Source organism: Mastigoproctus giganteus, chromosome 11, assembly GCF_048544385.1.
Source record: "Mastigoproctus giganteus isolate SK-2022 chromosome 11, ASM4854438v1, whole genome shotgun sequence".
NCBI classification, from domain to species: domain Eukaryota; kingdom Metazoa; phylum Arthropoda; class Arachnida; order Uropygi; family Thelyphonidae; genus Mastigoproctus; species Mastigoproctus giganteus.
This window is the reverse complement of record NC_143585.1, coordinates 169963217-169988828: the sequence shown is the minus strand read 5'-3', so window position 1 is coordinate 169988828 and position 25612 is coordinate 169963217. Positions and strand designations below refer to the sequence as shown.

Sequence of the window (25612 nt, the reverse complement as noted above, 5' to 3'; positions counted from 1 at the left end):
GCTCCAGTGGAGAAGTGACCACCACCAAGTGGTGATCTGAGTTGCCAAGAGGAAGGGTTGTTTGTGAGAACAAGATCAATAAAGTTCACTGTGTGGTTAGGATTGTCTGGTATTCTGGTAGGAAAATGAACAATCTGTGCAAGGTCATTAGTAATTGCAAAAACCCTCAGTATCTCGACCAGCTAAGTCTGTGTAACTAGAAAACAGAAGCCAGGTGGAGCTGTGAACATTAAAATCACCACGGAAAATTACCTCACTGTTAGAAAAATTGGACTGGAGAAAGTAGTTTTTCAAAGAAATGAAATCAAAAAGTTCCAAGTGATTAGTGCAACTGGGAGATATAGAGGCAACAGATGAATTTGACACCATGGTAAAGAGATTTTAAGCTAGTAAAGGTTGAAAACAGGAGATTCCAAATTACTAAAAGCTCTGACAGGAAATATCAGAGCAGACATTCACAAATACAACAAAAAGCGAAAGGAATTGTACCATGAATAATTAATACAACTGTGATGAGCAATATTTGAATCAACTGATAAGTGGAAATGGACATTACTGAGTTTGAACTGAGACCACATATATTTATGAAATGATTGAGGAAGTGCTTGGGAGGATTAGATCTTTTCGCAGATAAGTTTGTTCTATTAGTTTAACTATTCGTAATGTATTAGTAGTAAAAAAAAGGTGAGGGAACGTTGTATGAAGTAATGAAATTTTTGGATAAGGCGTACACATGCACACACACACAGCAAAAAAAATATCCAACTCCTTGACATAACATGGCCTTGAAAATGCTCCTCACATACTCAAACTCCTTACAGTCACTATCTGGCAGAATAGAGGCAGTGAAATTATATACTAGTTGATCTGGATGCCTTCAATGCAAAGAGGTGACTTTTTTCCTTTAGTAGCACTGCTACTAAAGGAAAAAAGTCACCTCTTTACATTTATATTTAACAATAGGTTCCATCTGATAGACTACCTACTAGCCAGCCTGTGAACACCGTTTTACAGCCTTGAAATGTACAGAAGATTGGATCTCCCTATTATAGCCCCAAAAGATATAAATCATACTGCATGATGGAAGAGATGGGGGAGAGAGGTTACTGGAGCTTTGCTCTGGAGACTAAACACAGAGGGGTGGCAATTCTCTGTACAGTGTAGATGTCACAATTTCATCTCTGCTTACATTGGTTCAAGCTTGGCCAGTTGCCTCTAATATACAAGGTGCACTGTTTCTGACCTGGCACACAATGATATACCCAGGTTACCAAAAGTCCCACTATCATGTAGTTGGATAGGGTGGAGGCTGTTGCAGAATGACTGGGCTTCACTGAAATATCTTAACTCAAGTGTGACCTGAATATCAGTTCCATCAGCATTTTATTCTCCCAAGTAGCAAGCCCTAGCTTGTCATTCCTAAGGGAATGTCTGTGCCAAGCCTCAAGGACTAGTTAGTTAAGGTACACAATGTATGTATTTTAAGAAATGTATTTCAGATGCATTTGATTTTTTCTTAAATAAATTTTTTTTTTCCATTTTCTGTGATTAGAGGTGAAAAGTAAATATAATCATCTCCTTATCAATTACTAAGATTATAATTTTATAGAACACTTAATAAAATGTTATAGTTCTATATTCTCTCAACTTAGCTGCTCAGTTTAATTACAACTGTATAATATATATTACTCACTCTCTTATACTTTTTTTTTTAAGTCTTTTCTCTCTTCAAGCAACACCATGTTCACGAGTCTTATGTAACAATACCTGCAAAGTGTGCACAGGCAGTCTAAAGCTGTCAATACTGCATTAAAACTATATTTAATCCACAAATTTCTTTTTTCCAAAGAAATCGCTGGATTTCTGTCGTTCCAATTTTAAAGGAATTTAGAATGGCTTGACAAACCTTTTTAAAAGGCCTAATATAAAATTTTGCAAAAGCTCATCCACCGGGAGTAGAGTTGTTACATGCTGATGGATGGACATGATGACAATAGGTGTGTGTGCGCGCGCGCACACGCACGCACGCGCGCACACACACACACACACACACGCGCGCACACACACACATCTAAAAAGTGCTGTTAATGAAAAATATGAGTGCATTTATTTATTAAATTTAATTTTTTACTGTTAATTGTTGACTTCGTCATGTATCTTTTAGCCGAGTTCAATACATTCTATAGCAACAGTCTGTGAAGTGGTATCACCCTTAATTGCTATGATCAGTATAGTTACTATTCTGTGGAATGTGTTTGAATGTGTTTAGTATTTAGTGCATCTGGATGTTTCATACTTAAGTGCAATATTCAACTATGACTTCATAAAAGGATGAACAGGTATGAAATTCATAGTGCAGGTTCATCCTTCCTTGTGCAGTTTACAAAACTACTAGTTGAGTCTTAAGTAATTTTATTTTTACAAATTTCAAAAAAAAAAATGCTGAATTTATGCCAGTAAATATAAAAATAACAATGTTATTTAGTTTTATAACAGGAAAATCATATTATTACAAACAATAAACCTTTTCAACTTCATATATTGTGCTAAAGATCAAAATTCACATTTGGATCAGCAATGCTATGTAAATTTATTTTACATTAAAGAATATGCTATCTGTGATGTTACAGCAGTCATGCCAGTTGAATAATAAAATGAAGTGTAACATAAATGTTGTAATGTGGCCTGATGACTAAAAAAATTAAACACATATGCTGTGCCTCATGGCGATTAATGTATCAATTTATCCACCTACGTAGAAGTTCAAGGAATTTCATTGCAGTAACGTCAAGACAGTGTATTAGTCCCATTACTGCAGGATGGTTCCAGAGATGAAAGAGCATCTTCTAGAAATTCACCTGAGAAAATGTTTTAATAAATGTTAATACATCAGTAATGAACAAACCTTAAAAATCACTTAAAGTCCACTTACACTTTTGTTTATAGGAGAGAGCAAATAATGCTGAAGGCTTAATTTGGTGTAGGAATAGTGATAACACTTAAAAACATCCAAAGAGCTACCTCATGTGGAGTAAAGAAACAGCACAGTACAGCCAATTTGTACATAGCTCTATGTTATACAGGGCTATATACAAATAGGCAAAGAACAGTACGTTAGTGAGTGACACTGAGCATACATGCAAACAACTGCTATGACTGGATTTTACACTTAACACAGTGAAAAGGCCATCATAGTCATATTATGGTATGTGACAAGAGTGTTTCAATAAATATCAGTATTGGGCTGTAAAGAGAATATTCTCCACTCCTACAAGAATTTCAGTAAGGTGATGCAAGATGATTCAACAAAAATAATACGAGAAAATAAGGTTATATAGATTCAAACAAAAACAATAGTAAAAGCTAATGCCACTTTCGCTCAACTTCTGTCCAACTATACTTCCACCTATGTTAAACCTGATGGTTCTTCTGTATCCTCAGTTAAAGATAAAGTTCAATTATCAGCATCATCTTACTTTTCTTTCAAATCTTGCATTAATGGGCTTAGTAAATCACACCTACAAAAGCAAACACTCCATTTAATGCCTCTGGTGGTCTTCCAACATAAGGACATTTTTAAACAAACTTAATTGCAAGAAGAATCCAAGTCCTAACGGTATTTCCTCACTTATTCTCAAAATCTATGCTCTATAGCTTTTGTGTTGCCTTTTTACTCCCATTATTTTACTGGTGTTTTTCCATCAATCAAACCCTTGTACTATCTTGAAACCTTCCATTTGTTCAATTATCACCTGTATGGATTCTAGTCTCAATCCACTGGTGATATCTTGACTCATGTTATTCACCTTTGGACAAATTTGATGTTTTTTTTTTTTTTTTGGTTTTTTTTTTTTTTTTTTTTTTTAGGAGCATTAGCAACTAAGGCCATATTGCTCCGGGATATGCGGTGGTCATTCCCTGACCTTTCCGCATCCTCCGTATTTGGTGGTGACAGGCTCAAACCCCGGTCTAATCAAGAAGCGTGTGCTATGCACTGCTGCTCCTTCCCACCTGGCTACGGAGGCGCCTGACAAATTTGATGTAAAAGTTGGTGAAACTGAAGCAGTTGCCATTGACATTTCCAAAGCTTTTGATCATGTTTGATATAAAGGTCTTCTATACAAGCTCCCAACCTTAAGGATTGCCTTCTTCAATTGGATGAAGAAAAATTAGTTAACTTGAATCATCTAAGCTTGGTCTTGTATTATTTATTGGCAGGAAAAAAAAAAAAAAAGAAAGATTATCTTTCCCATGTACATCTTTGAAAACACTCAGATTTCTAGACAAGATCACATGTATTTATTAGGGACCACCCTGACTTCTAATCTCTCCTGGCATAAGTACATCACAAATATTACTTCCTTTATGCAAAAAAAAAATTTTTGTTATCTTTTTTCCCAACTCTAAACAGCCACTGATTCTGTAAAAATCACATATGCAAATAGAATACTGTTCCTATAATTAGTAACTCTTCTCTTACAAATTCTCTCCTTTTTCAAAAGACATTTAGATTCTACTGCATGCCTTTTCTATAGATATTTCAATAGGTGCTGTTTTTTTTTTTTTTTTTTTTGTTTGCTACTAAAGTGGTATGTTAACTTAGGATTAATGCTATCAAATACAAGAAGTATATTTACCATTGTTATATACCATTTTTCAAACTATTTGTTCAACAGAATAACTATTAGTTATTCTTTTATGCAATTCTAGGTCAGCAATTAATTTAGGTTCCTAGAATTTCAACTGCATCTTTTAACTCTAACACAACTCATAACTGCCTGCAAAAGATATTTCAGACAAATCACCTCCCCAACCCCATTGCCCAACTTGCTTACTAATACATTTGCAATGAACTCTAATATATCATTACCAGAATTCAAGTGATCCAGTATGCAGTGGACATCCACAGTTCCTCATCAAAAGATTCAGAGTGGAATCATTTATGGGAAAAGTAATGCAACACTCTTCTGGGAATTGCATATGGATGTTTATTGTTTGTTATTTGGTTTTTAGGAGCATTAGCAACTAAGGCCATATTGCTCCGGGAATATGTGGTGGTCATTCCCTGACCTTTCCGCATCCTCCGTATTTGGTGGTCACTGGCTCGAACCCCGGTCTAATCAAGAAGCATGTGCTACGCACTGCTGCTCCTGCCCACCTGGCTACGGATACATATGGATGAACATGGAGCCACAATCATGCTCAACATTACAGGTTCTTGCCATGTAGTTTTTTGAGAACAGCTGGCTGGAAATATCAAAAGGTGTGACAACTTTTCTCATTAATCAGTCACTGGTAACCACCAGGACTGCATCAGAAATAGAATGGGAGTTCCTGAAGTATCTTACACCCTCCTACTCAGATTTATACTGGAGATGAGTTATTCACCTTTGGACAAATTTGATGTAAAAGTTGGTGAAACTGAAGCAGTTGCCAATTTACCTGCACCAAAAAATTCTATGCAGCAGGGGCAGAAGCACTCCTGCAGTAATAGAGGCAGGGATAATAATGTTGCAAATTTTTGTTTCAAAAAAAAAGTGCACATAGACCCTTAATGATTCTCTTATTTTTATCATATGTTCAGTACAGAGCTTTCCCCTCCAAAACATTCTTAATTTTGTTATTTGTTATTTGGTTTTTAGGAGCATTAGCAACTAAGGCCATATTGCTCTGGGGATATGCAGTGGTCATTCCCTGACCTTTCAACATCCTCCGTATTTGGTTCCAAAACATTTACAGGCATACCTGGTTTGCATATAAAATAAATACAGTACAACCTCAATGTAATCCAAATGGTGGTGACAACTTTAAGCTAACAGTTATACGAGCTGTATTTGTTATAGTAAAAAATAAAATATATGTCTAGTTAATTTTTTATATAAATACACAATGATTAAAAGACGAACTATTTAGCAAGTATTTTTATTGTGAGAAAATTTAATTCTGCTCTATTTATTTATTTATTATTATTAATTTTTAAACTTTTTCTCCCTATATTTTCAATAGCAATGAAAAATTGTGTACAGTATCATTTGGCAACCAAACTTCCACTAAAAATTCACTGCTTGTAATTGGATTTATTTTCCTTTTCATATTCGTGAAACAAGCTTTATTGTCATAATGTGGGTTTATGAAAGTAAATCACTTTTAAATAAGAAAGTTTTAATAAAGACACTAATTAAAATACTTCCACATGAAGTACAGTAAACCGCTATTCGCGGGGGTTACGTTCCTGAGAAATGCTGCGAATACCGAAAACGCAAATACTGAGTTATGGCTCCCATAGTAATAAAGGGGTTCCGTTCCAAAGTATGAAATATATAAGAACAACTGGTCTAAAATTTTGTCTATGTATTATATGTACCTAGACAGTACATAGTGAAATGCAAGCATAAGGCATCGAAATGAAAATAAGAAACAATTTAATATTAAATGTAATATTTATTAGAAATTTAAAACAAATCTTTCAATCCAGCACCTTTGCTATAGCTAAAAAACTTATCCCGCCAGTGCTATCATCAGTTTCACTAAAGTGTTAATAAAGGTGTTTTGCCTTGTCACGAATGAGTGAACTTAAGGGAATTATATTTTGAGTTCGGTCTTCTATCCACAGATTTAAAGCCTTTTCCATTTTTTCTTATTTAATCACGAGTTATAGAGCAAATTTTTGAAGCAATTAGCACATTTTCACGGACACTACGGCGGATTTTTTCTTCCGATTTCTTGGTTGCTCGTACCGTTGACTTATTGATTTTATAATTTTTTGCCACTGACGAGACACTTTCACCATTAGAAATTGTCTAATAACTGAATTTTACTCGCTAATGTCATCACCTTCTTTGATCTTTTCATAATTCCCTTGTTATTCGTAGCCATATTTTTGTAGGGGTTAGAAAAGAATTTGTCCACAATAAAGTCACTTTCTACCGTTAATACACTCGAAAAAGTCTGTTTACACTAACACACTGCAAAATGGTAGATTTTTCACTTTTGTAAGCATATCAATTTATAAATTGATAAATTTATTCAATTTATAAGCATATAAATTAAAAGGAAACGACGAAACCTTCCATGACAAGTGCATAGCACATACTGAACAAGGATTAGCGAGAAACATCCACGTTCGCAATTTTGTCACCCCTCTCCCCACCACCCACTGAGCGCCGGGAAAGATGATTTTAGCCACACCCATGTTTTTTTATGGCGGAAAATGTTCAAGGCGATTTAAAATTTACATTTTTTTAGGTTTCATTTTATATTAAATCAGCGACCGCGAATACAGATACCACGAATAGTGGGGGTTTACTGTATTTTAATTAGTTTATCAGTATACAAAGGACAGCTGGTACAAGTAGACCCTGAACAATCCCAATAACTAAATAAAATTGGCGACTATTCAAGGCTTAGCAGAGTTCTTCAGTGTGATACAGTTTGGTCACCTACAGTCAAGTTTTAGAACTCCACCCAAACCCAAAAAAGTAGGCCTGAAGATGGATTTTGACTGAAATCCAAAAAACAGCCAATTTTATTTAGTTACTGGGATTGTTTGAAGTCTAACTGGCATGCAAAGGATGATTGTACAATTGTCCTTTGCATGCCAATAAACTAATTAAAATACTTCATGTTAAAAGTGTTTTTATTAAATCTTTCTTGATCAGTAGTATTCCATGCAATGTCCTTACTATTTTAATTAAATAACTTTTTTTTTCAGAACTACAATACTGAAGTTCCGAAACTTGTTCAGGGTAAACAAGATAACTTCTCTATTCAACGCCACTGTTCTTTCACTCAAGAAATGTCAACAAACATGCTAACAACCAGCTATTGATCTCTTATCATCATCATTGTCAATAATTGTTACAAATATTTGTAAGCGTTTTCAACGCTTACAAATATTCCACGTCTGAACCCTCCTTACACTTAGAAATTGTTTCACTAACTGACAGGTTTTTAAATAAAGCCATCCCCACTCTGTTATAAATCAAATCAGATTACAGGCTAAAAATAAAACAGCAAATATGATACCCATTAATAATACCAATAAAACACACTTTATTTCCATACCGTACATTGAACAATGGTACAGGCAGCTTAATAAACTCTTTAGAAATACTGAATTCAAAATTATAGCCAGGCCCATGCAGAAGCTCCATAATATATTTTTAAAAAAATCACACAATTATTCCTTCTTGCTTGGCAAAGATAAATGAGCTTGTGTACAAGATTTTGTGTAGTCAGTGTGATTCTTTGTATGAGGGTTCCACTCGTTGCACGTTAGATTTATGAGTCAAGCAACATGCTGCTTCCATCCGCAAACGTGCCGGAGTTGACCTTTCATGCGGTCAGTGATGGTCACATATTCCTATTCAATGAAGCGGTAATTTTAAATATACAACACAATTACATAAAATTATTGATCGCTGAAACGCTTGAAATGAAACTACACGAAAATTCTATCCATGTGCGACGGCTTTATCTAATTTTGGATTTCTGGTCTTTTTTGCACATGCACCAATATAAATCATCTCTCTATATTTCAGAGTCAAATACACACACAAACGCTTCGAGATATTCCCATCCTGTGAACACAGCAATCAACCGAAAAGCATGGTCTGTTTAAGGAAGGGAAACAGCTGTGCGTTGCGTTTAATTTGAGTATTCATCCAAATCTTAACTTTTAATCCATTTAATTTTAATAGTTTTTAATCTTTTTAATTGTGATTTTAATAATTAGATATGTTATAGAATATCTTAAAATACCGTTATGATTGGACTAAGTTCAATAGCAAAGCTTAATTAGATGGTACTCACCTTGTATAATCTGCAGTTGTTATTTGAAGTAGGATGGATAGATAATTTTGGGGTTTAAAATGTTAAATAATTTAGAGTTTAAATGAGTTAATTAGTAAGGATACGGGATTAAAATTAAAAATGGAATTAAAATATGCCCAAGGAAGTAGAAGTGCACAACTCCATCCTTGGTTGTCATTGAGAATTAATTAATTAAAAACTCTAAAATATATGAAACCCGGTGAAGCCAAAAGTCATAACGACTTACTTTTGTTTTTTAAACGTTTCAGTTGGCAATACTGAGTGAGGAGGAAACGTGTGTTATTTAAAAGAATTTCTATGTTCCCGTGATGCTCTTTGTGACATGCTGGAATCTAAGGTGCGCGAGATTCCAGACCGGGGGAAAGCTTGGAGGGTAGTTTCCCATTTATGATATTTAATTTAGAATGACGGCGGAACCATTCTATAATAAGGGCTTCGTATTGAAAAATTTTGTAACTAGTTTTTAATTTTATAATGGTGATGGCTGAATCAAATAGAGGGGTGTGGTTGTGGGAATGTACGTGTAGTGTAAGCTCGGTACTTAAGTACCGAGCTTACACTATACGTACATTCCCACTCGGTACTTACACTTAAGTACCGAGCTTACACTACTTCAGGTATTTAAGGTATGTGGCGCCTTAAGTACCGCGTACAGGTCTGGAGGCTTCATTTTAGGAAGGATGTAGATTTGCTTGAGCGTGTACGAGATTGGTGAGGGGAATGAAGGGATCCTCTTACCAGAGGCTTAAGTTCTGCAAATTGCAGCAGCTGGAGACTAGGCACCTGCGAGGTGATCTGATTGAGGTGTATAAGGGCGTGAATGGGTCGAGCATGATGAATTCTGACGGAATTCTTACACTTGTTCGGATTACGAACCTAAGGGGGCATAAATTCAAATTCGGGAAAGAGGATTGTAGAACAGATGTGCGGAAATTTGCCTTTAGCCAGCAGGTGGTTAATTGCTGGAACAAACTTTCATCTATCATTGTGGAAGTTGATAAGTTAAATAAATTTAAGGAGGAACTAGACAAACATTTAGAGAGAATGGTTTGCTTGCTTTCTTGCATCACATGCCCCGATTACTATTACTATAACTGGTTTACAATTGTTACGAGCTTTGGTGTAGGCAGAAAATGAAACTGAAGAATTGGAAACCAGCCAATTACAATATGCAATGTTCTTCTCTTGAATAGCCTTAGCACATTTATTGGAAAACCAAGGTTTAGATAAAGGACGAGATTTTAAAGTGGAGTGTGGAAAAATGGATTCCATTCCTACAAGAATAATTTCAACTGTTATGATCTCAGCAAACGTTGACATCAGAAGTTTTGAAACAGTAACCCGACCAAGGAAAAGAAATTTCGCAGGTCATCCCATTTTGCATTCTTGTAATGTCAAACAATACGAGGTTGGGAACAGCCTTGAGATAAAGGCTCCATTGGAGAAGAGACAATCACCAAGTTGTGATCTGAGGTGCCTAAAGGACCACTCACTTCGACCATGTACTTAGAAGGGTTGTTTGTGAGAAAAAGATCAAGCATGTGGCTGTATGGTTAGGATTGTCCGGTATTCTTGCAGGTAAATGAACAATCTGTGCAAGGTCATTAGTAATTGCAAAAGCCTCAGCATCTCGACCAGCTGGGTCGGTGTGACTAGAAAACGGAAGTCAGCTGGAGTTGTGAACATTAATCACTAAGGAAAATTACCTCACTGTTAGGAAAGTTGGACTGGAGAAAGTCAACTTGCAAAGAGAGGAAGTCAAAGAGCTCCAAGTGATTAGTGGAGTTGGGAGAACAGTAGAGACAACAGATCAATTTGACACAATGAGGTAGAGAGATTTTAAGCCAGAGAAGATCGAAAAGAGGAGATTCCAAATTACCAAGTCTCTGACAGAGAATATCGGAACGGACATATGCACAAGTACCACTTTCGAGGCAAAAGGAATCACACAGCGAATAACTTGGGCAACTGAGATGAGCAGTAGTTGAAACCGATAACTGAGATTCTGTCAGAAAAAGTACATGGGGTTTGGCAGAGTGCAAATGAAAATGGACATCGTTGAGATCAGAATTGAGAACACATATAGCATTAGCATATGATGCAAGAAAGCAAGCTTATTCAGCATCAGCCAAAAAAAAAAAAAAAAAAAAAAAAAAAAAAACAACCACTACTCCCATTTCACCCCTCCGTTCGTTCGAAATACCTGTCCAGCTGAGCCTTAAATTTATTTAGGCTATCAACTTCAACAACAAGCGATGGGAGTCTATTCCACAAACCAACTGCCCGCTGGCTAAAGGCAAATTTCCGCACATCTATCCGACATCCGTCCTTCCTCAATTTGAATTTATGCCCTCTCAGGTGATTATTCTGAGCAAGAGGAAGAATCCCATCGGCATTGAGCATGCTCAAGCCATTCAAAGCCTTATACACCTCTATCAGATCACCTCGCCGATGCCTAGTCTCCAGGCTCTGTAATTTGCAAAACTTAAGCCTTTCTTCGTAAGAGCAACCCTTTGTTCCATTCACTAATCTTGTTGCCCTTCTCTGTACTCGTTCCAGCAGCTCTACATCCTTCTTGAAATGAGGCCTCCAGACCTGTATACAGTACTCAAGGTGTGGCCTGACCAATGCCTTATACAAGGGAATAATCACATCCCTGTCCCTGCTAGAAAAATTCCTGTATATAATTGACAAGACACCATGAGCTACTCTTGCAGCTCGTCTGCACTGCTCAGAGAACTTCATATCTGCCTGCACAATTACCCCCAGGTCCTTTTCATTCTCTACCACTGTCAGCGTAGTACCACAGAGTTAATACGTTGATCTGGGGTTACTGTTTCCCATATGTAGTACTTTACATTTGTCAATGTTAAACTTCATTTGCCACCTCTCAGCCCATCTGCTCAAGCTTTCCAGATCCTGTTGCAGCAGCATAGTATCAGTAGTGTCCTTAACAACCCTGCCAACCTTGGTATCGTCTGCAAACTTGGACATTAAGCCTGATACACCATCATCAATATCATTTATAAATACAGAAAACAACAATGGACCCAACACTGAACCCTGAAGAACTCCACTAATAACATTAGTCCACGTTGAGCAGTGTCCATTGATTACCACTCTGTCTTCTGCCACTCAACCATCCCTTTATCCATAGCAGCAATTTGCCTCCAATGCCACACTTCTCCAATTTGTGCAGCAGTCTTCCATGCGCAACAGTATCAAAAGCCTTTCTAAGATCGAAATATATAATATCAAAGTTATTCCCTGCATCCAGTTCTTTTGTGACTACATCATAGTATCCAATCAAATTGGTCAGACAAGACCTGCCCTTAACAAAACCATGCTGTGTCTGAGCTATAACTGAATTCTTGTCCAGATGATCCTGCAGTGCTTCTTTAACCAGTGCCTCCATTAATTTTCCTGGAACCGAAGTTAAACTAACAGGTCTATAATTACTTGTGTCAGCCTTTGATCCTCCTTTGTGAATTGGGGTTACATTTGCACATCTCCAGTCCATGGGTACCTCCCCTGAGTCCAAAGAAGCTCTCATAATTATGGCTAGGGGTTTGTGCTTACTTCCTTTGCTGCCTCCTTTAATATAACTGGATAGATCCCATCCACCCCGGGTGCCTTTTTTATGTTTATCCTCAACAATTTCTCCTCCACTTTCCTCTCAGTTATTAGAAAATAATCTAGCTCAGTGCCAATGTTTACTTCACCTACGACATTCCCCTTCCTATTTGTGAAATGAACTAGGAAGTGTTTGGGAGGTTTAGATCTTTTAGCAGAGGTGAATATTAAGACAAAGTGGGGGGGGGGGACATGCTGTGTGAAATAATGAAAATTTTGGATGGTAAGAATATACCCAGATCATTGACATAACATGGCCTTGACAATGCCCCCTGCATACACACTACTCGGACTCCCTCCAGTCACTATCTGGCAGAGTAGAGGTAGCAAGATTATACACTAGCTGATCCAGAAGCTTCCTAAAGAGTTACCAATTGGTTCGGTCAGGTGTACTAACTATGGCCAGCCTGCGAACACCATTTTAGAGTTGTACCCTCGAAATGTAAAGAAGATTGGATCTTGCCATGCTGTTCATCCTAACCTCAAAAGTCATCAGTCATACTGCATGATGGAAGAGATGGGGAAGGGTTGACCGGAACTTAGCTCTGGAGTCTAAAAATGGGTTCCACCACTTCGAGGCTCCAATAAGCAAAGTGGTGGTATTTCACCGGTTGATGAGAGTCATCTACCACCTTGTATTGCCTGATAACACAGAGGGGCAGCATTCCTCCATGCGGTGTTGACTCCACACCTCGACCCCTGCTTACGTTGGTTCACATCTGGGTGGTCACCCACAGTGTGCTACTAGTGCATGGAGGTTATACCCAGGATTCCTAACAGTCCCACCATCGTGAAGGTGCAAGCAGAGGATTTGTCTGTCACAGACTGTCCGGACTTTGCCGAAATTGGTCCACTTGACTTGAATGTCATCCGAATATCAGTTCCATTAGCGTTTTAGACTCCCAGGTAGCAAGTACATAGCTTGTCTGGCATATCTGAGAGAGAGAGAATGTCTGTGACAACCTCAAGGATCTGTGGTTATATGGAAAGCTGAGAGCATTACCTTTTGCCATCCCTAGGGTGTGGCACGAGCCCAAGAATCATTTCGACGACTGCTATGTCTGCATGGCAAAAATAAAAGATATTTCCAAAAAGAGAAAGCACTGCATCAAATATACAAATATCCCATCAGCAATTAGGCCAGTGCCACATAGTAAAGAACTGCCAGTACCTGTGCCACCAAAATCTTGGGGTATTGGAAGTAGTGATGAAGGCACAGAAGAAATCATTTCATCAGATGTCGCGGAACCATGTACTTCACATGTCGACTATGAGCCAGAAAAAGAAAAGGCCCTACACTACATTGAACAAGAAGAATTAAGCGATTTGATCATAGACTTGGGCTTACCCAAAGAGAAGGCTGAATTACTCGGATCCAGACAACAATAGTGGAACTTACTCGCCAAAGGTACAAACATTACAATATACTGTAAGCAAAATGAAGAGTTTTCAAGATATTTTGCAATGGAAAACAACATGTGTGTCTGCAAAGATGGTCTTATGCACAAACTGAACATTGATCACAATACCTCTGAATGGCGTTTGCTCATTGATGGTCAAAGCTAAGTCTGAAAGCAATACTGCTTCATAATGGAAATACTTTACTATCAATTCCTCTTGTTCATGCTGTTGGCCTGAAAGAAACTTACAATAGTATGTCCCAGATTCTTGCTGCTATACGTTACAATGACTATGGTTGGAATATTAGTGGTGATCTCAAAATTATTGGACTGCTTGTTGGGTTGCAAGGTGATTTCACTAAATACTGTTGTTTCCTGTGTTTGTGGGATAGTCATGCAACAGCCAAACACTACGTCATACAACACTGGGACAAGAGAGATGAATATATTCCCGGCAAAAGCAATGTAAAGTATGTTCCATTGGTTGATTCACAAAAGGTTTTTTCCCCCCCTTTACACATCAAGCTTGGACTGATTAAGAATTTCACTAAGGCACTGGATAAAGAAAACAAAGGATTCGCATATTTACTGAAAATGTTTCCAAATTTATCTCATGCAAAGCTGAAGGAAAGAATTTTCATAGGTCCTCAAATAAGAAAGCTCCTAAAAGATGAAGAAATTGAAAGAAACCTGAATGATGTTGAACTGGCGGAATGGAGATCTTTCAAGGCTGTGGTACACGGATTTCTCAGATAGAGAACTATGAGCAACTGGTGACAAACTTGCTGAAATGTTATAAGAACATGGGGTGCCAAATGTCATTGAAAATGCATTTCCTTCATTCTCATCTGGATTTCTTTCCTGAAAACTTAGCAGATGCCAGTGATGAACAAGGAGAGCGCTATCTGCAATAGAAAAACGATACCAAGGTCGCTGGGACTCTGCCATGATGGGAGATTACTGTTGTTGCTTAAATGGGAAAGCAATCTGGAGTATAAAAGGAAATCATTGAGTGGGAAATATGTATAAGTAACATATAATGTGTGTAATAATTACAACCATGTATGCTGATATTGTATAAAAACAAGGAATTTAAAAAATGCGTATATCTTTTGATGTAGACATGACAGAAGTAAAAGATTGATATTTTCATAATCAGGACATTAATTTTGTTCAGAATAATCAACTTTTGTTTGAGATCTATGACGAAAAAATTTTTTTGTAAGGTAGTGTTATTAGCAATAAATGTTCAACTTTCTTTAAGAGAATGACATTCCTATTTATGTTTATTCACAATAATATATTGTAAATATAAATGTTTCTGGTGAATTAAAAACTCCAAGCTAATATACTGATAATCTTGACTAGTAGCAACTGCACAATGTCATCACAGTTTCAAGCATAGTTGAGGGTTCTTTATAAGTATGGTTATGATTAAGCAAGGTTATGATTTCAACATCAAAACTACAAAAATATATTTTTTAATATGAATACATCTATTAGCAATTGTTATAACTTACTTACTAACTTACTATTAGCTATTTAGCAAATAAAAGTTCTATACTTGTAACTTACATCTATATTCTTATAGTTTAGTTTATAAGAAAACTACATACGTGATAGCAAACAGTTGATATTTTCCTGCTTTTTACTCATTTCTTTTTCTTGAAGCAAAAAGGATTCCTGTCGAATGGATGAATGATTTCTCACTACCTAAAATTAAAGATGATTCTAAAAATATTCTGTACTATACTGACAAATTTAAAATTCAAGCTTCTAATTAATCACACACTCAAATCATGTTGGATAGACAACTTATATATTTGAGACCTGCTAATATATCTATGTACCGGCTATATTAGCAGGTCTTGATTGCACAAGTTTGTCTGTCCAACATGTCTAGTATCAAGTTGAGACAATAGGAATCCCATAATGTTTTTTATACACTTAAATCAGTGAAGAAGTTCACTGAAACTTATAAAAGTACATTATAAAATTTCTTTAATTTTACTATCCATTTATATTAAATGGCAGAAAAGATTAATTTAATGAATTTTTCTCATATAAAATGTGGAAATACAATGCAAACCTTAAATCAGCGGCTCCCAAACTACTGAGATCTGCAGACCTCTACATATATATATATTATATACATGTCGAAATTGGTTATACCAAGCACAGAAATAACGAGATCAAGGCTGTAACGAGCAAAAGCCATAATGATTTTAATTTATGCATATTCCCATACAATCACTCACTGTCATAACGAGCATACTACATGGATATACCGAACAAATTTTGGTAACTATGCAAACATTCTTAATTGCTTGGGTAGTCGAATAAACCCAACAGATGAAAATGAATAGGGCAACTTAGCTTGATGACCACCTGCATCAGATTAGCAGCCAGTTTATGACCCTGTCCTTCCGGGGGCAGGGGCTATACAATAGTGCATTGACATTCTGCTTGTCACATTACCCTATTTACAAATTGTCTTGTATTCACTGAACCATAAATTTATTTTGGGACTTCTAAGTATGTTGTAGGCATTCTTCTAAGCATTTAGGGCTTGTAAGAACTTTGTATGGAGAAAAGTTTACCGTTTTAAAGTAAAATCAGTTAAAAACGAACCCTTCCTTCGGAAACATGTCTACTAAAAAAAGAAAGTGCCTCTCAATTTGCAAAAAAGTCAAAAGTGTATCAACATCATGGAAGAACAACAGATGTTTACATATCGGCACTGGAAAAGAACATAACCGGAAAAATAAAATTTAGAAAGTGTAAGGTTACAAACATTGATGAAGCATTGCTTCAACAGTTTACTACAAAGAAGTGCTGGATTTTCAATATCATAATATTGAAGATCTTGAAGGCTGAAGTGGAAAAATTTGCTAATAATTTGGACACAACGATTTTGTATGTAGCAATGGTTGGCTGGAACGATTTGAAAACTGACATAACATTGTTTATGCAAAAATTAGTAGAGAATCTTGATCTGGAGATCCAATAATGGCAAATGAATGGATTGACCGTGTTTGGGCAGAAATCAGGAAAGATTTCAATAACGAAGACATCTACAATGCCAACGAAACAGGACTTTTTTTTTTATAAATTTGACACCTGACAATACATTTAAATTCAAAGGGAGAAAATGGGTTGGTGAAAAAAATCAAAGGCTCACTTGATGGTGCTCGTATGCGCAATTATGACAGGAACTGATAAAAAAAAAAAAAATTTGTTATCAGAAAATCGTTAAAACCTCAGTGTTTCAAAAACGTAAAGAATCAATATAATCCACTTCCTGTGGATTACACTGATTCTTTACGTTTTTGAAACACCGAGAAAGCTTGGATGACTTCGGATATTTTTTGGCAATACGTAAATGATTGGAATAAGGAGCTATTCAAAAAGAAGAAAAATATTTTATTGTTAGTTGATAACTGTCCCGCCCGTCCCCAGATTCAAAATTTGTCAAACATTAAGCTGGTGTTTCTGCCTCCCAATGCGACATCAATTTTACAACCAATGGACGTAGGTGTAATCCAATTTTACAACCAATGGACGTAGGTAGTGCTTTTTTTGAAAAAAAATAGGTGCCGGTACTGATTCTTTGCTATCAGGAAAAACTGAAAATTAAAAGGATATGAAAAGTACTCTAAAATTTTTTTTTTCCTGATATTGTTACTTTAGTAGTAATGTTTTTAGAATAAGAACAACAAATTAAGTATATTAACACAGTTTATTAAGCATAAATTTATTATTCAAGTATATAAAAAAATAAGTAAAAAATAATAACATAAGTCCCTGGCATGGTGCCGTGAAGGGTATTGTAGGGTCGTGTACCTGCGTGTACCGGTGAACTTTACAATAAAGATCTTATTTATTTAAAAATAATTTGTATTGTAATTGTGTATTGTACTTAATAAAAGTTTTGAATATTTTCAATTTTAATTTTACGTGCAACAAGATATGGAAAATGCAACACACTAAAGAAATCTAACTTTGAATATGGCCACCGTACGGGAAAAGGTTGGACACCACTGCAGAAGAAGGTGGGCCAGAGCCCATTGGGAATACACCTTGAACTGCTCACTCTTGACCAGCGTGACTTCTATTCGACTTCAGGTAGTCAGATAGGTTTTACCAGGTACCACCAAGTTGTAGAATGGTAATCCCTTTAGCTCTCTTAATTCATGCAGCAGCACTAATTGCCTAAATGTCAGAAATGCAAACAGTGCGTACCGAGTTAATTTGCTCCTAATCCGTTCGCTATTTGAAAATTTTCTTTGCTCAACGGAAACTATTTTAAATGTAACTTCCAAGAGGAATTCAAAATAATTCACTTTAAAGGACTTTGTTAAACAGAGGTCCGACTGACTAATTTAGAATTATAAAAATGGTTATACACTTTTATACAGTAAATATCAATTTCGAATAGCAAAGCTTAATAAACGGTACTCACCTTAGATAATCTGCTGTTGTTACATGAAGTAGGATGGATGAATAATTTTGAGGTTCAGGAGGTTTTGAATAATTTAGAATTTAAAAAATAATTAGTTAATTAGTAAGGATACAGAATTAAAAATTAAAAACGGAATTAAAATATGTTCAAGGAAGCAGAAGTGCACAACTTCGTCCCTGGTTGTCATTGAAGAATTAATTAAAAACTTTAAAATATGAAACCGGTGAAGCCAAAAGTCATAAACGACTGACTTTCGTTTTTTAACGTCATCAGTTGGCAATACTAAAGTGAGAAGAGAATGCGTGTTTTTAAAGACCTATGTTCCCGTGATGCTATTTGTGACACGTGGGAATCTTAAGTGCGTGAGATTCCAGACCGGGGAAAGGTTGGAGGGTAGTTTCACATTTATGACATTTAGTTTGGTGTGATGGCGGCACCATTCTATAATAAGGGCTTCGTATTGAAAAATTTTGTAACTAGATTTTAATTTTGTGATGGTAATGGCAGAATCAACTAAAGGGGTGTGGTTGTGGGAATGTACGTGTAATGTAGTGTAAGCTCGGTACTGGATTGCCCTGTTCTAAAGCTGTTATAATGGTAATAAGCCCGTGTGTTAGAAGTTTTTGTGGAACCGTATTTGGTAGTCGTGCTTCTGATGTAGCAGGCATTGCAATTTTGCTGGCATTTAATTAAATATACAATATTATCATGTCATTTATTGGGTATTTATATGTTGTGACCCTAGTTTGTTGTATGAGGAAAATATAAGTGTGATGTCAGTGCCTGTGAACACTTGACAGAATTGTCTAGTGAGACTACCGTGATAGGGGAGAATGATGTGCGTGCTCCCTTTTGTGTTGTGTTTGGATAAATTGTTGGTGTTATTCTTGGCGATGGAAATTATGTGTTGGATTAATTGGAACGGATATTTCCTGGACATGAACTTTTTTGTAAGATATTGTAATTCAATAGATAAGTCATCTTGTGAAGAACTGTATTTTATAGCGTTATGAATTTGGTTATAAAGAACGGCTTTTTTTGTACTAAGTGGGTGGTGTGATTCAAAGTGTATTTTTTCTAAAAATCTTGGTTCCCAGTTTGGTGCCTCTTTTGTATATTGTGAGGTTAAGGAAATTGATTTGATTGTTAACTTCTGTTTCAAGTGTATATTTTAGTCTATCATGTATTGAGTTGAATTTAATAAAAAGATTATCAATTGTAGTTCTATTTCCTATTAAGAGTATATTGTCTGCATAACGTATATATAGTTTAATCCCTGAAGGGTAAGGTTGTAGTATTTGGTTTTCTATGGTTGCTAAATAAATCTCAGATAAGGGGGCAGAAATTCCTAGACCCATGGGGAGGCCGAATATTTGTTGAAATATCTGTTTATGAAACTGGAAGTGTCTAGCATCCAGTAAGAATGAAGTAAGTTCTAAGATATTATTGATGGAGAGAGAGGTGCGACTGATTAAAGTATTGTCCATCATTAGGAATTCTCGTAAAGCTTGTAGTGTGTAAAAGGCAAGTGTACGTTTGTATATAAAGAAACATCGAAAGACGCTAAGATGTATTCGCTGGAAATTATGGCAGTATTTATTTGTTCGAATGCTTGATTTGTGTTACTAACTTTAAATTTTGAGAATCTTGTGAGGGGGACGGATATAATTTTTACTAAAAAGGAGAATAGGTTGGCAAAGGCAGATTTGCTAAAGGAAACTATTGGTCTTAGTGGCCAGGTTTGTGTAATTTGGTGACGCCAAACATATGTGGGAGAATGTTGTTGCATATACCGATTTGCTGTAGTGTGTGTAAATTAATTTCTTTATTAGATCTTAGTCTCCTTAAGATAACATCAAGCTTATTTTTTAGTTTGGAGATATTATATGCGTTATTAATTTTAATTTGGCATCATAAATGATCACCGATATAAAGTGTTCATTGTCTAACAGCCCCAGGAGTTTCCCCATCTCCACTATCACTGATATAGCAAGTAATGGTTGTAACAAGGAAATTTTGTCAGTCCCTTGATGCTCGTTATAACCAAGTTTGATATATAAACACATATTACTTGATACCCCTTCTGAACATTTCATGGACCCCAGTTTGGGAAACACTGCCTTAAATAATTAACATAACATGGCACATTGCAATCTTGGATCTTGGATATTTTATTTTAACAAGTCAAATAAAAATAGAGAAACCCCCTATATGCAGGTGAACACAAAGTAAGAGTAACGAAATAATATAATAAATAACAATTTGTGAACTACAGTAAATATTTTCAGCTAGCACAATAGAGCAAACCTATTTTAATAAACTAGATGATTGTTATTTGTAACAATCATCTAGTTGATTAAAAGCAAACTGAGGAAAGTACAACTGCCAAGAATACTGTACATGTGGTCATCACCCATGAACCAGAGGACATTATAGGACAGACATTACACGAACCATTAGCAGGGAGTGATCATGGAATTCTATGCTGGATGATGAGGAAGAGAAGTGGGATCATTAAAGGCAAAAGAATGGGTTTTAATTTCTAAAAGAAGATAAAGAAGTCATATAAATGGGAGTGAAGCACATTTCATATCAATGATGTATTTTGGCATTTAGATTCCTACCTGAAATCAATCAGACAGGCCATGAATGAAATGACTATTATTAAGGAGCTGCTAATTAAAGTTATTACCAGCAGCACTGGGTGAATCCCAATTATTTGTGGTGAAAATATGTTCAGTGGAAATCGTTTAACATGAAACCACAGGGACAGAAATATTTTTTCGTGTTAAAAGTAAACAAAAAAAAAACTCACCAAATGTTTTTGATGTCGTAGCAATCAAAAGAGTTAAGATAGAATATTTAAACATTCTGTGAACTATATAACACTACACAAGGGGCAATTTTACAAACACAATTAAATCTTAACATGTTCATTGACTTCATCAGATAAAAACACATACAATATGTAAAAATTTTAAAAAAATTATTTTTTGTAAAAAAAAAAAAAATCCGATATCTTTTTTGCACCATGTTATTTATCATCTTATTATTTACAAATTGTTCAATATCGTCCATCATTAGGTTCCTTTCACCACTTGTATGTACATCTAAATATCTGTGCATACTTTTTATCAATTTTTGCATTTCTGATGATGAATGGAAGGAACAAATTGATGAGGAACTAACAAATTGATGTCATTCTCTACATTATTACCACTATCTTCACCCATGGGATCCACTTTCGTAAGCTGTACGACGTCCAAAACATCACTATCTGTTAAAATCTGCGCTGTACACAAATTAGTATCATCAATTCATCCAAAGATACTGAACTTTCTAAAAGAGATGAACCACGCCCAAACATTTCACTGAATGTCGGTTCAGCTTCTTGATTGTCTTGAGACTCTTGAGTAGGTATTAAATCCATCATTTTGGAAAATCCCGCATGATGAAAACAATTTTTGATAGTCTTTTGGTGTTACAAGATTCCAAGCAGTGTGCAATTCATCAATTCATCATCAATTCATCCAAAGATACTGAACTTTCTAAAAGAGATGAACCACGCCCAAACATTTCACTGAATGTCGGTTCAGCTTCTTGATTGTCTTGAGACTCTTGAGTAGGTATTAAATCCATCATTTTGGAAAATCCCGCATGATGAAAACAATTTTTGATAGTCTTTGGTGTTACAAGATTCCAAGCAGTGTGCAATATATGCAATGCATCCAATAAGTTGACAGAGAAATCTTCTTTTGCTTCAATTGTGGCCAAATATTTTCTTAGCAATTCTTTTCGGTAATAAAATTTTAAATTCTGTATTATGCCTTGATCACAAGGCTGTAAAATGCTCACTTTTAATCTCACTTCAGAGTGAGCTGGACAATTATCAACAATCATGGCAAATTTTTGCTTTTTGCATAAAAAGCGCTTATCTAAATTCAAAAGTGCAGTAAATGTTGTCACGGTCATCCACACCTTGTTTCCCTTGTACCCAACCGGTATTTTTTTTACATTTTTAAAACAGCACAGATTCATGCTCTTCCCGATAATGAATAAGGTTTTCAGCTCCGTCCAAATTGCAAGCCACCATTACCGATCTTCTCTTTGGACTTTTTGCCGCCAGAACACTGCTGTCCCTTAAACAAATTTTCATGTAAATCAACACGCGGCCACAGTTCGTGCTTCTTGTTCAGCAGCATCAAAATTAGCCTTTCGTGCTGTTAATGAAAAACACTTTATTTAACAAGGCTAAAATTTCAATACAAAATACTTAGTGTCCAACATAATTATACCAGGCTATTAATTGCAGAAACTGTTGAAATTAAATTGAGAATTCTGTTAATGTTCGCCAGCCATTTCTAATCTCCAATTCGTGGGCATGCATGCATGAAGACAAATAATCCCTATTTAAGTTTCATGCTCACCCCTATTTGGTAATTTTCGTTCCTGTGATCACGACATATGGTCGAAAAGCATTGTCAGCTTCAGGTAGGAAAATCGTTTTTGCAATTTTTTTGTTAAATTTCTTTTAATTAATTTAATTTTTAATTGCATTAGATTGATTTTTAATTGCGTTCAATTGATATTTAATTTTTATTTTTATTTATTTTTACTGTAATGTAAGATTTTCAATTTTTTCGTTTTAATTGCTGGAGAGTATCATACGGAAGTGTCTACATATTATATTGAGAAAAACTTCTCTTATTATTTTACAAATATTCATTCTTTGTACAGTGAAAATTAAAAAAAATTAAAGGTCCCTTAGCACAGGGAAGCGTTGAAATAGAAAATAAAATCAAATTCAATTTCATCTCTCTAAATAAAGAAAATTATAAAATCCTAAATTAAATTATCCTAAATTAAACTGAATTATATGTAATTCATCTGCTATTTTAGCAGTATGGCTATCTTCAGTAAACCATTTTTGAAAGCTGAAATTTCATTACATATTTTCTCCCTTGAGATTTCTTTAAACATTTCAGTTTATAAATGTCACAAAATGAAACTGAAACAGGTCTTACATTTGAAAGTTCCTTGAGATATAGACAGGCATCTTTGAATGCTGCACTCAACTGTGAAGGAGGAGGACAGTAACGAGGAAAACTTGGCATTAAGTTATCATGCAAAGCAGAAAATGAAAGAGAATGCCTATTCAATTCTTGCACAGCAGCATACATTTCTTCTCCTGCAGCAATACTATTTTCAACTTCTTCACTGAAATTAAATTCTGCACCCTAGAAAGGAAATAAAATGCATTAGATATATGCCTACAATCACAAAATGACAAAAAGGTACAAATTGCACCTTGAATATTATAATGTTATTAGACACAAGACCATATCTAGTGGATTTTCACATTGGTCAAAAAACATTCTAACAAATGCAAACTACAGCAGCCAGAAAAGTATCAGTGAACTCAGATGAGTAGATTTCCTTGAAGAAGTGGTCTAGTGTCATACCACGCTGTAAACTATTTTTATTATAATTCTAGTTATGAAAAAAGCTATTTTTCCCAGCATAACTTTTGTTAAAGAAAAGGATCTCTGGACATAGCTTGCAAAATGAGTCAGGTCCTTTTTATAGCAATTCACCACAGTATACCCTTTTATTACACTGGGTGGACAGAAATCATGAAATACCTACCTAGTATTGGGTAGGCCCACCTTTCACCCAGATAATGGCAGTCACATGCAAGGAATTGAGTCCACTAGTTCACAAAAGCATTCCACGGGTATTTCCATGCATGCTTGCTGCACCGCTGTCCACAATTCCATCAGAATCTTGAGCGGACCTTGTGGAGCAAAGATGCTCTACAGGGTACATGTCCAATGAACAAGGAGGCCATTCCATGGTAGTGCAATTTGCAGAATGCTCTTCAAACCATGTTCTAGTCACCACGGCTCTGTGGGGAAGCACATTGTCCTGCTGGAAGAGTCCATTGCCCTGTGGGTGCTTGATGACCATGAAGGGATGAAGATGGTATGCAAGGATAGACCTGCCCAAGGTCTATCCTTGTGCATACCAATCATCCACGTGCCTGAACAGTTCTTTGTTGACATGACAGGTGCATAGCTTCGTGCAGTTTCTGACAGATACGCAACCTCCCGTCTGCTCGAAATAACTGTAAACGGGACTCACTGGACCAGGAGATGTCTCCAATCATCCAAGGTCCAGTGCCAATGTTCTTTCGCCCAGATGAGGCATAGAGTCCTGTGTCGTGATGTTAGCAATGGGACTCCGGTGGGTTGGCGGCTCCCATAACCTATTGCAGCTAATGATCGCCAGACGGTATTGGTGGAGACGTTTCTGGCACCACCCTTGTTGAAGTTGGCAGTGATTTGTGCCACTGTCGCTCTCTGGTTGGCCGAAACAATGCGAGACAGACGTCGACGGCCACGCTCATTCACCATCTTTCTCTGTCCACGATGAGATGTAATTCCAGAAATGGGGTATTCCTGATCCACTCTTAGTACTGTCGAACAGGGATAATGCAATTTCGGTATCACCTCTGCAATAGAATAACCATTGCATCAGGCACCAACTATCATCTCTGTTTCAAAGTTGTGGTTAACTCACAATGTTTATCCATACTGACATTGAATTACCATTTACATGAATGCAGTAATGCAGTGTACCTATATACCTGCCAAGCAGTGGGTTTGTCCACTAGCGAGAGGGGTGACAGCATCATGTTGCCCAGGAACCAGGTATCCCATGAATTCTGTCCTTTCAGTGTACTATATTTCTGTTGTAGTGATGGTCAGCAATAAGCACATATAGTATCTAAAAACAGCTACCACATGCCTTCATTTGCAATAACCACCCTTTGCATGGGTTGAACTCCATCCCATGATGCTTTGTGCTGGTCAAACTCAGTTAATTTTTTTTATTTTAAATTTTGCTAAAGGATGCCGCCACAGGTATTTTTTCACAAAAACAATTTCTGTGGAATTTTAACTCAGATCTATGAGCCTAAGAGGCAAGTGCCTTAACCAATGGGCTACCCATATATTTACAACACTGCAAATGTGCAATTAGAATGCAATTTTGAACACAAATTTTTTTAATTAAAAGTATTTAGTAACAAATAAATCATTTTTAAAGTGCTTAATGAACATTACTTATGTTGAACACAATTTTTAAATTAATTAGTGTTATTATTTGAATACAATTAATGTGCAGTATTTTTTTCATTTACTTTTCCATTACACAACCAAAGATAACACTTTTCACAGAGAAATTATAAAGTTAAATTAAACAATTATTTATTAAACACACACTG

The 25612-nt window shown here is 35.9% G+C and overlaps 1 protein-coding gene across 1 annotated transcript in view; it reads right to left on the bottom strand.

Annotated features, from left to right (window-relative positions):
* Nucleotides 1–2643: 2643 nt before the first annotated feature.
* LOC150078570 (uncharacterized) overlaps nt 2644–25612 on the bottom strand; it is an 83260-nt gene continuing 60291 nt past the window's right edge. Inside the window, exons 6-8 of the mRNA XM_090385054.1 lie at nt 23352–23564; nt 15482–15578; nt 2644–2858 (exon numbers count right to left, since the gene is read on the bottom strand). Coding sequence (XP_090241180.1) covers nt 2788–2858; nt 15482–15578; nt 23352–23564 — 381 coding nt within the window. The 3' untranslated portion in view covers nt 2644–2787. The remainder of the gene's footprint in view (nt 2859–15481; nt 15579–23351; nt 23565–25612) is intronic.